The 17571-nt window shown below is 38.5% G+C and overlaps 1 protein-coding gene across 2 annotated transcripts in view; it reads left to right on the plus strand.

Annotated features, from left to right (window-relative positions):
* LOC106059047 (uncharacterized) overlaps positions 1-17571 on the plus strand; it is a 70873-nt gene that overhangs the window by 37806 nt on the left and 15496 nt on the right. For both annotated transcript variants that reach the window (XM_013216576.2, XM_013216575.2), the window contains exons 3-4: positions 10832-10924; positions 15170-15304. In XM_013216576.2, coding sequence (XP_013072030.2) covers positions 10832-10924; positions 15170-15304 — 228 coding nt within the window. The remainder of the gene's footprint in view (positions 1-10831; positions 10925-15169; positions 15305-17571) is intronic.

Genomic DNA, 17571 nt, shown 5'->3' on the forward strand with positions numbered 1-17571 from the left:
AGAAATTTCTATAAATCAAATAAGAACATAAAACTAAAATGTTACTTAACCTTGGTTAGGCCAATAATAGAATATGCATCCTCCGTTTGGGACCCCTCAACTCAAGAAAACATTAAGAAACTGGAACAGACACAAAATAGAGCAGTGAGATTCATAACAAACGAATATTCACATTTGACTAGAGTAACACCTTTAGTAAAATCACTAAATTTAGAAAGCCTTCAGGACAGAAGGCTCAAAAGTAAAGTAGCAATCATACATAAAACACTGAACCATAATCTTCAAATACAAAAACAAAATTTAATAAAATACTCTGAAAGACACAAAGATAAAGGCACATTCCTCGTCCCATATGCTAGGACAAATTTGTACAAATACTCCTTCTTCCCTAGTGCTATTAGAGCATGGAATGGGTTGCCTGAGCTAGCCAGGAAAACCAGTGACTTGGCAGAATTTAAGTCATTGGTTAATATGCATGACTAAATGCATGACGCGTAGGACGTAATCATCTTCTTTTTTGAAGTAACGTCTGTATTATATAAGATAAGATAAGATCAGCAGCTTAGGGTCTTTTGAAGTTTAAATACCGCACTGCAAGTGTACCTTAAAAGACCAAATTGGAATAGTGTCAGAGTATGTGTGTGTGTGTGAGAGAGAGAGAATGTTGAACAGTTGGGGTACCAAGCATGATCTGTTGATCGTCTTTCTCAATTTCTTTCTGTTTTTTTTTTTTGCCTTCAATAAAATCTCTTTCAATAACAGGCCCGTCCATTCCTTGACGTTGTCTTCCCATCGTTTTTCACTGTGTCACTCTTCTTACTTTATCCTGGTACTGTTCCCTAAAGGAAGGTCTTTATGAGCCCTGAGGACCTTGTGTTTGGCAGAGGTCAGTAGGTCGACATGAGGCCCAATTTTTTTTTGTGATCCTGTTTCTAATCTCCTCGTTGATGATGCGGTCTTTGCATGGGGATACCTAGGATCCTTCTGTAGCATCTCAATTCCATTGCTAGGATCCTCCTCTCTAGTTCTGCAGTCAGCGTTTAAGATTTGCAAGCATACAAGAATGTGGCCATGTCCAGGGAGTGCATCAGTCTGATTTTTGTGTCGAGGGCTATGGCTTTATTGTTCCAGACTGTTTTAAGCTTTGCAATGTGTAAGCCTTCTCTGAGTGACAGTTTTCTAAGATGTCGTGAAACAAAACTCAGTTTCGTTTCTGGCTTGAGATCTTCCTCCTGTTATTGTCAACTAGACGTACCACGTGACAGGTTATCTCTGGCAAACTTGTTGACAGCTCACTAGCAAACACACACACACACACACACACACCAGGGTAGCCCAAGATTGTCCTCGTTATCAGTGTGTGTTTTTGTATGTGTAGATTTATGACACATTTAGGGCTTACTGAACATCACACACACATACACACACACGTATTTCCTGTGTAAACGTAAGCGATGGACTAGATTACAAACACACATACACCACAAGCAGACTACAGTAACAAAAAAAAACATATGGGTGCGGTTGAACAGTTAGAGGTAATAAAGAGGTGCCATAAAACTGTCCTGCCAGATCTAGAAGTGGTTAAGTTGGACACTCTTTTAACGAGCTTCATCCGCAGTGCATTCTAAAGACTTTAAAACTTGTTTGATACATGTACAACATTTGGGGTTTTCTTCTTCTCTCTCTCTCTCTCTCTTTCTTTGTAATGAATTTGTGGGTTTTATGCACGAAAAAAAAAAAACCCAGACAAGGAATAAAATATCTTTGTGGAGAAAACCCAAGAGACTACCTAGTGAAAGAAGCTACTTGATTTAACTACATGAATGCCTGTATTCTTAGTTGTATTTGTATCCTGTCCTTCCTATTCCATATTTGAACTAATCTTTATCTTTGCCGTTTCCTTGTTCTGATATTGGCGCTGAGATTAAACTTAGAACAAAAGGCTTGTAGTTTACTGAAGACCTCGACAGGATTCCACTGTCTGAGATAACTCGTGTCAGCTAAGTGTCGTATTGTCTTATTATCTGCCCCTGGTGTCTCCCCGATACCTTGGTCGATTTCTGCTCTCGACCACAGACTCCACTCTCCACAGGTGACCTTCGGACCGACGTCTCGCTACCCAGACCTGGACACTGCTCTGATAACATATCAGAGAAACTATGGACACTGGAATGTATGGGAACATGGCCCACTGGCTAGTTTTGTTGTTGTGACATACACATTTCAAACACGCTTTTAAAACAATATACAGACTAGAACAGCGTCGTTTAAACAGGTGTATAGTAGTTTCAGTGCAAGCATTGTTCAAATATACATCTTTGACCTCCTTTAGTTATGTGAGGGGAAGAATGTTTCAGAACTATAGGTCTAAAACAGTGAACATTTGATGTAGTGAAGCTTTCAATCTGGGATTATCAGATTGACAAGACACTTGTTTGAACGTATTTTTTGACTTTCATGCTTGTAGCAAGCTCAGGGCGCTGTTGTCAAATCTCATTTGCACACCAGTCGGAGGAGGGGGTGTCTGGGAGAAGGTTTTCCGTGCTGCCTTTAGGCGCTCAGTAAACACAACTCTTCTCGAATAGGGTGTCGAACCTCGAGCCCCCTTGATAGGTAGCCAGGCCAAGCTCAAGCGTACTTTAGCCTCACGGCCACGAGAGGCCACACATATTAGGTTCGAATGTCATGTACACATTGATTGCTGGCCTACTTCAGTCGTAACGACTATGGTTCCATCTCGTAGAACACTTTTTTCATGTTAATTTGGAGCCCTATTTTGGACAGACACTTCCGTCCAGATATATTGGAGGTCAAGGTGGCTTTCGCTTCGGTGGTAGAGGAGCCGGTCATTTTTCGTTAGGCACACTTTTCTTCCAAAGCTGAGGCCCGTGTTTTTTTTCGCTGTCCTAACCTCATTAACCGTTGACCAAAGAAACAGATGACCTTAACATCATCTACCCTATAGACCACATTGTCTGAAAGGGGAATTTTAAAAAAAGCTTTCTTAGTCACCATCTCTCTTCACATAGTGATGTCTAGGGCTACATCTTCCCAGTAGTCTCACGGATCCCTAACACATTCTGCACACTTTATTGAAATAGTTTACCTACAGTGAACTTCTTCAATGCACACCTATACAATTCCCCATTTTTTTTTTGTACTTACATAGACGTTTAGTTTATCGTATATAATTACCACCTAATAGTATATAATTGGAGTTTTGAAAAGTCTTTTCCGCCCTCAGATCCTTAAAGCGTTTTTTAAAACTCTTTATTCTGTACAGAAAAGACCTGGGGAATCCTGGGAAAATTTCGCTTCTGTAAGACTTATGTGTATTTTGTCTATTATTATGGCGACTTGTTTTTCAAGTTTTTGAAAACTCCGCCAGGGGATAAAAACTAGAATCAGCTTCAAAGTGAAAGACCTACCAGATCTACGTTACTGTGCCCTAGTGTAAAGCACTGAACTAAAGATGCCACAGAAAAAAAACATTAAATACAGTGGTTCTTATATTGTTATAACAAATTAGAAAACAAAATTATAAATAGAATGATGCTTGTGATTTTAGGGTGAAGTATTGAAAAAACAGGGAGGCTCAGTAGATGAGAGGTAAAGCGCTTGGTTTCCGAATTGATGGGCCCGGGTTCGAATCCTAGTGAAGAATGGGGTTTTCGATTCCGTAGATATGCTTTAACTCTTTCTCTCCATAATTATTTACCACATTCTGGTGGAATCAACTCTGGTATCGTTAATGGATAAGTGTCAGCAAGATATCCGCCACGAAAGGGTTTCAGTTATGGTTACGAAGATACTGCATTAGTTTAGATTTTCTCCATGTTTTATCATTTGAATTTTTTTCCATTGTGTTTCTTGTGTCAGCTACTGACGAGAACCCGTTCATTAAGTGTTGAAATACTCGGCTTCCATCTTGTTTATGGTGTGTTTGTGTGTGTTTCTATGGTGACGGCGAGAAGACGTTAGCGATTGGTTGGTGGCTATGCAGTGCGAATGATGCAAGATAAGCGGCGCTGTCGTAAGCTGTGTTACGTGTACCCCCTTTTTTTTTTTTCCAAAACAACAACAACAACAAATACAGGATTCGAATCTCAAGTAATTCCTGCTGGCATCAAGAGTTACCCCTGAAACAGAGACTATATGTGATTAATGGACCTCATTCACCAATCGTAAACAAACAACATTTAGCCACGTGATAATATTGATAAAACATTGAAAATTACGTATCACGTGACAGCCGTTATGGATTGCGTAATTTGTATAGAAGAGGTAGAGAACCACGTGGCAAAATGTTGTTTGTTTACGATTGGTGAATGAGTTTCATTGGACAGCTCGTCTCTTGTATGGTTTTAAATTAATTCAAAGCAGAGTGTGTCCCATCCAGCCAATATCAGAACCTCTGAAATGATTGTATGCCAGCCCGCATGCGTGTGACCCACCCTGCTTTAAGCCATTCATCACCCAATGCTAGAACCACTGAGCTAAATGTATGCGTACCTGTGTGTGGAGTGCACCTCGGTTCCCACACTTTCTTATCAACAGCCCCCTATTGTCCACCTGGGGAGAAATATAGCACCGCCACTCCCACCCCCCGGTTACCCGTTCTATTCCCATTTGAATAAACTTGAAGCAGTAATCTCCCCCCCCCCCTCCCCCCACTTTTATTGTCCAACCCTAATTTAAATTTTAAAACTGTTCACCTCCAGTGACTAGCCTAGGTTCTATTTCATTCCATGTGTGTGTGTGTGGTTTATTTTCGCGCGTGTGTGTAAATATCCTTCAATGTACGGGGAAGGCTCGAGGGGTGCTTAGGAAAAGTTTGGACTTGTTGAATCTAACTAACGAAGCATAACATTTCTTTTTTTTTTCAACTTGACTCTGTTTTGTCAATTCTGTTATTTCCCCCCCCCCTTTTTCAGAAGCTTCTACATTCTTCTAGTTCAGCTTCTGTCAGTCCGCAGTATGTCTGGGGTGGGAAGGGACAGGATATATTTTCCCCGTGACATCTGAGTCGTCTTGGTATATTTGTGTATGTGTTTCTGTGTTTAGGTGTTGTCGGAAAGAGGGGAGCAAAGGGAGGCTAGTGGTATTAAATTACTTTTCCTTGAGATGCATTCCTTCCCCTTTCGTAATAAAACGAATGATACAGGACGTTGCACGAAATAAAAAAAAAAGATAAAATGAATTTCTAGAAGTTTCCATTTTTTTATTGGCCGTTCACCTTTTAACTCTTTCTCTCCGTTGTTTAACACGTTCTGATGGAATCAACGTTGGTATCGTCAGTTAGGAGAGAAAAGAGTTAAGTATGCCACCAATGTCTTCAATTGTAGCTCTTTAACTAAAAGCAGTTACCGTTACTAGGACAGTGTTGATGTCACCGGTACCAAACGATTATTATATGAGTTGAGACTTTCTTGAAACTCTAGATCCACAGGCCTGAATGGTACCTGTACATAATCTGCTCCTTTAGTTGATCTTTATTTGATTTTTCACGTTCAGTGTTCATGTATAACGTAGCAATCAATTCCTGCCAACTTTTTACACGATCGTAAAGAGCTGCATCTTTAGCAAAATAAAGTTACAAAGGTACATTGGTCTGAAGTTGTGTCTTTATGCTAATCAGTTGTTGTTGTTGTTTTTTGGGGTTGGGGTGGGTGGGAGGGTGTTACTGTATCTTCCTCTTTCTTTCGCGTTCTGTCAACTAGCGCGTGCTCTTAGTGAGATCTTTCTACGACTGTCCCATTATCTCATTGTCCAGGTCAGGGACATTGTACATGTGACACTTGATTTTACAGACTGCAAATTCCTTTTCCTAGCAGCCCCCTTCTCCCTCAGTTTTCCGATTTTAATTCTATGCGATTTTAATTCTGTTTTGCGGCTGTATTGGAGTATTGCTCTGTGTCGCCCCACCGAGGTTTATGTATCAATGCGCCTGAACTACTTTTCTAAATCCAAACCCCATTGGAGATTCCGATTTCCAATAGCAACTCATTTTCTACTATCCAATCAGCGAGACAGTGGTGTGATATTTAACGTCTAGATTTCCCTGAGTCAAGACATTGTGATGTTTTACAGTGAACTTTATATCTATGTTCCTGTGATGGTACCCTAAGACATTGCGATGTTTTACTATGAACTTTATATCTATGTTCCTGTGATGGTACCCTAAGACATTGCGATGTTTTACTATGAACTTTATATCTATGTTCCTGTGATGGTACCCTAAGACATTGCGATGTTTTACAGTGAACTTTATATCTATGTTCCTGTGACGGTGCCACAAGACATCGCGATGTTTTACAGTGAACTTTATATCTATGTTCCTGTGATGGTACCCTAAGACATTGCGATGTTTTACTATGAACTTTATATCTATGTTCCTGTGATGGTACCCTAAGACATTGCGATGTTTTACTATGAACTTTATATCTATGTTCCTGTGATGGTACCCTAAGACATTGCGATGTTTTACTATGAACTTTATATCTATGTTCCTGTGATGGTACCCTAAGACATTGCGATGTTTTACAATGAACTTTATATCTATGTTCCTGTGACGGTGCCACAAGACATCGCGATGTTTAACAATGAACTTTTTATCTATGTTTCTGTCTCAGTAACCCTAGATTGACGTCAGTGTCTAGGCTAGGCAACATCAGCACTTCCTTTTAGAACCCCTGCTAATAGTCTTCTCAATACATGTACTGTGACTTGTCCTTAAAGATTCATTTTGTTTAAAGCGGGACTCCTCCCTTCATTGAAACTCTGAGGGAACTGACATATTTCTGTGCACTGTGACTAAAGCTATAGTTTCACTGACTATTGACCCGCCACCTGACATAAAGTCATCTATTCACTGGAGCCGTGTGAACATCAGGACAAAATGTCTGTCTCGGGATGAATGAATGTACGTCTCGTGCATAGCTGTCAACACATTTCTCGTGATATTGAATGGATGTAGACTAAGAGCTGATTATAGTCAACAGTTAATGCTATCATTTAGAAAAGTAAATGAATGGGAAACTCTCTGGTGTGTGTGTGTAACACAGTTACCGATGGAGAGAGAGAGAGGAGAGAGACATTATGAGAGTATTGTATAGTAATAGAAGGTCAGTAGATAGTCCTAGAGCTAACAAGTAGTTAAGTGTTGAAGTGAAATGAAGCGTAGCCGAGAATTTAAAAAAAAAAATGATAGAAGGTATGCCTAATATGATTTCACCAGAACAAAAATGCTAATAAGTTGTTGACATTCCCATCTTAAAAATAAAATGCAAACATCCTCATACCAAATCTAATCCTACAAATGGAATATAGATTTCTATGACATGCTACACAATAAAACGTAAAGTACAATATATACATTTATTTCCAGAGGTTTTATATAATATTTATAAACATAACTTTGTTTACCACATTAGTAATGGTACAAGTTGTTTGTTTCTTCTGGATGTGGCATTGTTCAATTTAGATAGTTAAGGATCTTATTTGATAGTCAATTGTTTGTTTGTATACATTTATTTGATCATTGGGGAAATAGGTCAAAGGTCTACATTAGTATCCTAGCGCTTAGGCAGCTCTCTATCATTGACAATAGCTATTTCCTACGAAACGTTTGATAGATAAAATTCAATTTGCTTTCCAGATTTACATTGATTCTTCAGGCGTCCTAGTGCCCTCCCCCCCTCTTTCCACACACACACACTGTTGTCACCCGACCCGGTGTCAAGCTAACCTTTTAATGATAGGGGTTTAAAGTATGCCTCCAACCTGTAGCTGTTTCCACCCGTACCCCAACCCGCGTGTCCAGCACACCCTTGTCCAGGCATGTAAGAGTTGATAGGACTCTTTATTTAGGTCAAGGGGCGTCAACTTTCTCCGATGGCTTCTTTTTCTCTTTGTTCTTCTCCCCCCTCTATCCTCCTCCGTCACCCCCCCCCCTCCCTCTCTTTTTGTCATTTCCACTCTTCCCCTTGTAGTCGCCTTAATCATTCCGCCTCCCCCCCACCCCCCACCGCGCGGAAGTGATCGATAGCGTCTCTTTTGTCAGGTGAGCTTGGCTTGGTTGGCAGGTAGTCGAGACTGGTTGCTTGGCAGGTTGAAAGATGGGTTGGTTGGGATGAAAAGTACCCGAGTTAGTAAAATAGTACAAAGCTGACTGCACGCCTAAATTCTGAATCTTCTTTTTGAAAGATGGAGCCAATAGTTTCTAGACAAAAATAAATTGATAGAAGAATGATGAAAACATTTGAATGGCTCTCCCCAACAACTATGCACTGCCATAGAAGTATGACGTAGTTGATGGGCAGAAGTGGTCAAATTAAAAACATTAACTGGCAAAGTCTTCTGAACTTTTCGTAACTTTATACAATAAAATAATGAACGTATTGTATACATTTTGTTTTAGCCAGGTCACCGGTGTAATAAAAACATTAACTGGCAAAGTCTTCTGAACTTTTCTTTTTTTTTACTCCATACAATAAAATAATGAATGTATTGTATACATTTTTTTTTAGCCAGGTCACCGGTGTAATAAAAACATTAACTGGCAAAGTCTTCTGAACTTTTCGTAACTTTATACAATAAAATAATGAATGTATTGTATACATTTTTTTTTAGCCAGGTCACCGGTGTAATAAAAACATTAACTGGCAAAGTCTTCTGAACTTTTCGTAACTTTATACAATAAAATAATGAACGTATTGTATACATTTTGTTTTAGCCAGGTCACCGGTGTAATAAAAACATTAACTGGCAAAGTATTCTGAACTTTTCTTTTTTTTTACTCCATACAATAAAATAATGAATGTATTGTATACATTGTTTTAGCCAGGTCACCGGTGTAATAAAAACATTAACTGGCAAAGTATTCTGAACTTTTCTCAACTCCATAAAATAATGAATGTATTGTATACATTTGTTTTAGCCAGGTCACTGGTGTAACTTCTTCTATTTCACATATAATACCAATGATATTTTGTGACACACACAAAATTTATCCTTTTTTTTTGTCATTTGTCTTGTCGATATGAGGATATGCCCAGGGGAGGTAAATAAATAACTGCTTTCCACTATCTCCCAGCGCATCACCCCAGCCGTCGGTTATCGGTCCTTGTCAATTTTACAAACGCCACATCGATCCTGGCCACATCAATAAATGAGTGACTAGTCCTAGAAAAATAGAAATGTAGAAGTTTGTGAGCTTTAAATGGGAGGGGGGGGGGGAGGAAATAACAAGAGGGAGGAGGCTAAAGAATCGCATGAGTGAGCACAACATGGTAATGACTTTTAGAAACATTTGTATTCATACTTGTTTTTCATCAGATGAGAATAATAATAATAATAATAATATCGATAATATAAAAAAAAAATAATTTTAAAAGCATGTAAATGTTTTAAAAGAATAAGGGTCAGTGACTACAGTCTTTAAAAGAGTATAGGTCAGTGGCTGCATTCTTTAAGAGAGTATAGGTCAGTGACAGCCGCTCGCAAACGACATTGGGATATACAGTGCACCAGTCATGGAAAAACAAAACGCTACGAAGCAGACTAGGGTGTAGACAGATTCACGAGAAGTACTTTGTCTTGTATAATTCTGATGGACCTTATACACGGGTAGCACACACAGATCTGAGTACACATCTACACATAGCAACATTGGCCCTACAGACAGCCTAAAAGTTTGCCGTGAAGTATCTCAGGAGAGATATCTTAAGAGAGAGAAAGAGGGAGAGAGAGAGAGAGACTGTTAGGGAGAATGAGATAGAGAGACATAAGGAAAGAGAGAGAGACTAAGAGAATGATTTGGATGTGTTCACATATTATATCGACGAAGTGTCAGGCGATAGTTAAATTTTATGTAATTAAAAAACAACAACAAAAAAAAATATTTAATTAACTTTGAATGTCTAGATTGAACAAATCTAAAGAGAGCTGCTAAATGCGTGAACAATGGCTGGACGTGAGACCGAACCAAAAAAATTTTCCAATCAATCAACATTAAAAGTCAAGGACGAATGCAGCTAATTGCTTGACTGTTTATTACCCACCATAGCAACGATTTGGTCTTAGATATGCCTCACGTGCGCGTCCCTAGCAACTGAACGGAAAGCTTCGCTTCCTGTTTACGTTCCTTCGCGACGAGATTATGATTTAGACGAGATTTTGCTTTCAAAGTGATCTAGATGGTTCTAAATGTTAAAGAATTTTTTCTTTTTTTTTTTTTAAATATGGTTTTATTGACGTTCTCCGATGTATAAAATGGAATCCTTTAGCGTTGAACTCATATTTATATCTAGAGATTATCACAATACTATATAAATATTAAGATTAAAGTTCCCCTTTTCAGACCTTGTGGGAACTATAGGGCAGATGATGTAAAGCTCATCTGTTTCTGTGGCCTACGGTTAACGAGGGTGTCATGTGGCCAGCACAACTTCTCCCCCATTAGAACTGGGTGGATTCAGATGCGCCCAAGGATCCCGAAATTAAAAATCCCAGTCTTCACCAGGTTTCGAACACTGGACCATGGTTCGGAAGCCAATCGCTTTACCGCTCAGCCACCGCGCCTCCACAACTATACCATACTATATATGATTTGGACTCTGAGCAGTTGAAATTGAAAGTTAGCATGTACTGACCATATTGCAGCCGTAATTATAGTTAAACGTACCTTTGTTGTTGTTTCATGTTAGTTTTGTCATCTGTATATATATATATATATATATATATATATATATATATATATATATATATATATATATATATATATATATATTGACTGAAGAGTTCAACTTTCACTTTTGCTTTATTCTAGGTCTTCTGGCACTTGGATGTGTTTCGACGAAGTTACAGAAGACTGACAGGTCACGTGTGCATGAACAAGTCTTGCATATTTTGTGCCTTGAAGGTGAGTTTTGTTTTTCTTATGTCATTACAGTATTACTTCGCAAGAAAGAGAACACACATATATATTTATTTCCCAAGGAGTGAAGTAACTTCATTAGTTTAAGGCAGCGATCACACGCAACGGTCAGACCTGCAAGGATGTTATCATTTATTGTGTTACTCAGTACTAGAAGTGAATAAAAACACGCCCATAGTTCTACATTTTTATGTTTAGATGTAGAGGCGTCGTTAGAGTTGGTGTCACCTGATGCGGGCTGCACCCCTAGCACCCCCTCCCCCAGCGGACGATACTGTTCATACAGATGAAAGACTCTGTTACAAATGAAATGAGGTTGCTTGTAACAGTACCCCATATTACATAGTAATGGAGATTGATTCTAAAAGAGCACCCCACTCAATATAACAAAATTTTGATCAATTAATTTACCTATTAGCGGGTATAGCTAAAAATATTCAATTAGAATTATAGCTAGATTTAGGTATTTAGATCAAAAGGTCAGTGTTAAGTGTGCTGGCACGTTCGTCCAGAGGTGTGCTGGTCCCTTCTTGTACTGCCTAGGTTATTAGGTATAACCTCCAGGTATACAATTCAACTAATGTATGCAACAAAAGACTTTACAAAGTCGCAGGTAAACATATTTACATGGTTTATTTACATGAATAAAATATAGGTGTAAATACATGGCCATTAACTCACAGGCCGACACAACAAAAAGTAAACAAAAGATACTCAAAAATAATATGGCACACAGCCCTAGTCATATGTTACATTATCGTCACATTCTGGTTATCAAAAATACAGGTCACAGGCCTCAGGTCAACACATGACCACTTTTGACCATTGGGTTACAAACTTCCGGCTCACACAGCCAACTAAAGGTCACATGCCTCAGGTCGAAATACGACCACTTTTGGCTACACTATGGTTACAGGCTTCAGGCTTACACTAGCCACTTTTAGCCAAAAAAAACAACAACAAAATGGTCATGATGAACTATAGGCTTCAGGGAAACCTATGAGCCTACAAGCTTCACAGAATCCCACCTATAGCCATCCGTTTGGTAAAGCCCATCTGATGATTCAATACGGGTTGAATCCCTCAGAGACAAGGCTATAAAAAATATCTAAAGTCCATCTGATGATTCAATACAGATTGAATCCCTCAGAAAAAGGTTACAAAAATATGTCACTTTTGGGAGTACCCCAGGATGCAGAACATCAGGGTAAAAAAAAATATACTGCCTGGAAATCATTTGAGGCTATATGAACTATATCTATTAATAAATACATTATCTAAAATACAATAATACTAAAGATATACTTAGCCCAAAGATCTCCAGAGCAGGGCACACTTCTCCGAGTACCCCATGACACACGACCACTAACAGAAAAAATACTATACACAACACAGGTCAAGTGGTCAAGCTGGTAACTCAGGAGCAAGTGGCCACTAAACACAGTTTGCAAGGCCTTTTATAAACTACATAAGGGGAATCACTCCTAACTATACAAGTAATCAAAAAAATAGTTATTTCCCCATTATGTCACAGACTCTAAATAAATCTTTCGTTACTTTATATCTTGGACCCAAAAAAATGTTTTTCGCCATTTAAATTGAAGACAAAAACCCAAACTTCGTTTTTCTCGTGTTCAAAACTAATTGTCAAATGAAAGATCTAGATCTACATTTAATTCGTAGACGTTAGATTAATTTCACAGTAAATCTAATAGAACATTTCATTTAGTCCGCTGTCCTGTCAGGTCTCTCTACTGTAGGACACTAATAGAACATTTCAGTTAGTCCGCTGTTCTGTCAGGTCTCTCTACTGTAGGACACTTATTCATTTACGTCACCGTAAGCCTTTAGTCAATAAACTTCGCACGCGGACCCAAATAGTCATTCGCCCCGGGACTGGATACACTAGTTGGGCTGTGTGTCGCACTAAACTTTCACTCATCCATCGTCTGCCACCATTCTTCATTCAACCATCAGCTCCATTCTTCACCCGCTACATGCTTCATTACCTGCTCACTTCCCTTGATTTTTTTTTCTTCTTCTGGGCTCTCGGACATTTCAGGACGGTCCATTCGTCATGAAATAGTTAATGTGATCAGGGGGGAGGGGAGAGAGATGAAAGAGAAATCAAGATTGCTGATTGAGTGTGTGTGTGTGGTGATTGAGTGAGTGTGTGTGTTGATTAAATTGGGCCTGGTATGGGTGTGTTTGTGTTGACTGAGCCTCGTTGGATGAGCCAGCTGTATGTATGTGTTGACGGAACTGCCCATGAAATAAATACAAAGTAGCACCACAAATCATTTGTGACCAAGAATATAAATACCGAGATACCATCAACAACAAACTGAAATGGAGTGAACACTGTGAAAACCTTTACACCCAAATTCATCAACGATTCTTATATCTTAGAAAGCTACGATCATTTTAAATCGGCAAAACAATAATTAAACTTTTTTATACAGCAACCATCAGCAGTCTAATTAACTTTGCCATCACCTGCTGGTATGGTACTACTTCACTGGCACAAAGACATAGACTAAATAGACTAATTAAAAAAAGCATCGTTTATCACTCGAACACGGCTACCATCTCTTGAAGAGATTTTTCATGAAAGATGCCTTTCCAAAACACACACGATTCTTAAAGACAACCTGCACCCATTAAATCACTGTTACATCAGATCTAAACGAAGTGGTCGTCTCCTTTCCATTAGAACTAAAACAGAAAGATTTTAAAACTCTTTTATCCCACTTTTGTTAGAGTGTTACAAGATCAGCTGTCGTCATCGAGAAGTACATAGAAGTCAAATTCATAAAGCGCTGGTTGTGAGTGTGTATGTGTTTTCGTGTGTAAATGTTGGTTCGTATTTGCATCTGTATTGTTATTGCTACAGTAGCTACTCTGAGGTGGTCAAATTGTAGTCAAACTGAATTTCCATTTGATTGGACCAGTAAAAAATTATCTTATCTATCTTATCTTATTTCCAACGTTGGACTGTCTTTCAATGGTTTCTTGTTCGAGCCCTGCCCGCTGCTATCCCCCCCCCCCCCCCGTCCGCGGGAGGTTTGGTTTACATATATGTAAAAACATCCGAAATATGTAAAAACATCCGAAATATGTAAAAACATCCGAAATATGTAAAAACATCCGAAACATGTCAAGTAAACAAAGAAACCAAAGAAAAACATCTTAGAAGATGTTAGTGTGATTTTTTTTTTTCAAATCTTTTTTACTACGAGTTCAAGATACTCCCCCAACCTCTTTTCCTCTCCTACAATGAGTCCTCCCTCCAACGAGATGAAAATAATGTGTAGTCGAAGTGAATCTAATGAAGAATTGAATTCATTCATTCGTTGGCGTCCACTTTCATCTCTCTTGACACCTTTTCAAATGACAATATTCACCTGATAAGGTCGATCATTAACATGGGCAAAGTTGTTTATCAACTAACTGGTTCAATTCACTTGATAGCAGGCCTCTGTGCGTCAATGGGCTACCATACAATATTTATTTATGTGCCTACCGGGCTGCCATAAAACCCCGCGCCACCATAAAGGTCACGGGTGAGTGCTGTTCAATGCCTGATTGCCATCAGTTGAGCACAAGTGAGCAGTGATGTGTGATCTTGGTGGGTACGCTACACTGGAGTTAACTGCGACACACACACATATATATCTACCTGCCTCAGAGTCCAGGGGACTCTCTATAGTATCATTAACTTCTCATTGGGACGACTTCATTGTAGACCATAGTGTGATTTTATTGTTCATATGTCACACCAGAATTAACACATTTTTTTTTTCTCTTGTAAGAAATTCTAAGAACTTTGATCGTTTAGAAATTTGCATTAAAAAATGGAAAGTTTTCATTTTATCTTTAAGAAAAACTGTAAAGTAACGACCAACATTCAAAGCTATATTCCTAAATTAATATTAGGCTCTAACCATGAGAATTTAAATTTACCGCAAGTTTGGGTTGGGTTACGTACAAATATTATTATTAAATACCAGGCAGCCATCCGTAGTGACCGGTGAATACTTATCTCCCCCCTCTTGTTTTTTCGTGGGGTGACTAGCCGCAGAAATAAAAGTGATCTTTTCTGTACTTCTTCTTCTCGTCCAAACTCTTGAGCGACGAAAAGAATTATATATATAGATAGATTATGAATATACCAAAATATAGAAAACATAACGTAACTGGCTATAACAATGTTGTTTTTTTTCCCTACAGGCTATTTTCACCCAGTTCCAGTTTAGTGACCAGACATCGCTCCAGCCGGACAGTCTGAGGAAGGCGCTGGCCGACACGTTTGCCAATGAGCAACGATTTCAGCTGCGGCACATGGACGACGCTGCTGAATGTTTTGTAAGTATTGACTTCTAGATGTAGTCACGTCATCAATGTGTTATATTTGAAGATCCAGCTCCATGGTACTGTCCCGCCTACTGATGATAATAGGCAAATGAAAAAAGTGTGACCACAATTCCTTGATTTGCAGACGATAACGAAACATTGACCTAGAAACGAAACAATACATTTAGTTCTTCATCTCCATTTAGAACTAAAACAAGAAAAATATAAAGTTATTTTAAATTATTTTTTAAAAAAGGTTATATGAGGGGGAGAACTTTGCATTTACAACCATCTGTCAATAATGTAGAATTTATTTCCCTTTCTCAATATCAAACAAAATAATAATATATGGGGACTCAACACCACAAATTTAGCCTTATCTCTTAATACTGAAGGATTAATTACATTTTTTGGTATCATAATAATTAATCACAAGTAATTATTTTTATTGATTCTTGTTTTGTTAGTTACAATAAATAATTGTGGACACTTTCAATTTGGCCCGAGAAAGGGAAGTGTGTAAAAGTTGTACCAGACAGACAGAGTGAGTTGATACAAAAGATTTGTAGAAAGTAATGTTATTGTGATGTCTCCGAGATGTGGCAGATCACGTGGCGTGCTGTCCGTCGCCCTCTCAACTTCTCCCGCCCGCGAGTGTTGTTTAAAATATAACGTTACACTACCAAACACGGCAACAGTGTGTTGTCAGAGGGAGTGGGGGGGGGGGGTTTCTGTGTTTGGTCAGACGGTCTCGAGGTAATGGCGGAACTCGATCTCTGACACTGTCCCAACTTGTGTTTTGTTGTGGGCCTGCGGTGGGCCCAAACACTGGGCTTTGTTGTACACTCTAAAAAGGTGAAGAGTGTCACTCCGGGAGCAGACGATCAGCTTGTTGTCTTGAACCGATTCAACAGATCCAAACGGATGTGTCACTTTTGACGTCATGTCCGCTTTGCTTAGCCTGTGACGTCACGGCGGACAGTGGGAGATGCGATGGGAAACATTGTAAGACTTCGCTAGTCTGTACCACAACAAAAAAGTTGTATGTTTATAAACAAATGTAAGACTTCGCTAGTCTGTAGTAAGTCTGTACCACAACAAAAAAGTTGCATGTTTCTAAACAGATGTAAGACTTCGCTAGTCTGCACCACAACAAAAAGTTTTATGTTTCTAAACAGATGTAAGACTTCGCTAGTCTGCATCACAACAAAAAAGTTGCATGTTTATAAACAGATGTAAGACTTCGCTAGTCTGTACCACAACAAAAAAGTTTTATGTTTCTAAACAGATGTAAGACTTCGCTAGTCTGTACCACAACAAAAAAGTTGCATGTTTCTAAACAGATGTAAGACTTCGCTAGTCTGTACCACAACAAAAAAGTTGCATGTTTCTAAACAGATGTAAGACTTTGCTAGTCTGTACCACAACAAAAAAGTTGCATGTTTCTAAACAGATGTAAGACTTCGCTAGTCTGTACCACAACAAAAAAGTTGCATGTTTCTAAACAGATGTAAGACTTTGCTAGTCTGTACCACAACAAAAAAGTTGCATGTTTCTAAACAGATGTAAGACTTTGCTAGTCTGCATCACAACAAAAAAGTTGCATGTTTATAAACAGATGTATAAATGTATTATGTGTGTATTAGAGCATGGAATGGGTTGCCTGAGCTAGCCAGGAAAACCAGTGACTTGGCAGAATTTAAGTCATTGGTTAATATGCATGACTAAATGCATGACGCGTAGGACGTAATCATCTTCTTTTTTTGAAGTAACGTCTGTATTATATAAGATACTAGACATATGTTACCCGCGACCCGCGGGTCTTTATTTGCGCATTACTGTTGATATAGTCACTGAGAGTGTTTTGTAAACAATTAAACGAAATAATAATGTAATAAGTAAAGCGAATGTGTCAATGTAAAAATAGTGTGAATGAAGCTATCAAATCAAAATAGCTTAATTAAATCCATTTTTTTTTTAAGTTAAAACATTTGCTTGTAGGGCTACATATATTTGATTAAAATTTGAGATGAATAGACTAAATTTTGTATGTTCATGTGTATAAAGTATAAAGTAGATCTTGAGGTAGACGTAGATCTAAATCTACACTAATCTAGAGTTCTGTGCTGCGCATGCGTGAACTTTTTTTCATGAATGAATATAAGCCTATCTCAACACGGCTACGCAGCTTTAGCGAACAGCGAACGAATGTATTAAAAATGCTTTAGAAAAACAAATTTGAATGTTAATTTGATTAAAATATCAAATGAATGGACAAC

Source organism: Biomphalaria glabrata, chromosome 2 (assembly GCF_947242115.1).
Source record: "Biomphalaria glabrata chromosome 2, xgBioGlab47.1, whole genome shotgun sequence".
Taxonomy (NCBI): Eukaryota; Metazoa; Mollusca; class Gastropoda; family Planorbidae; genus Biomphalaria; species Biomphalaria glabrata.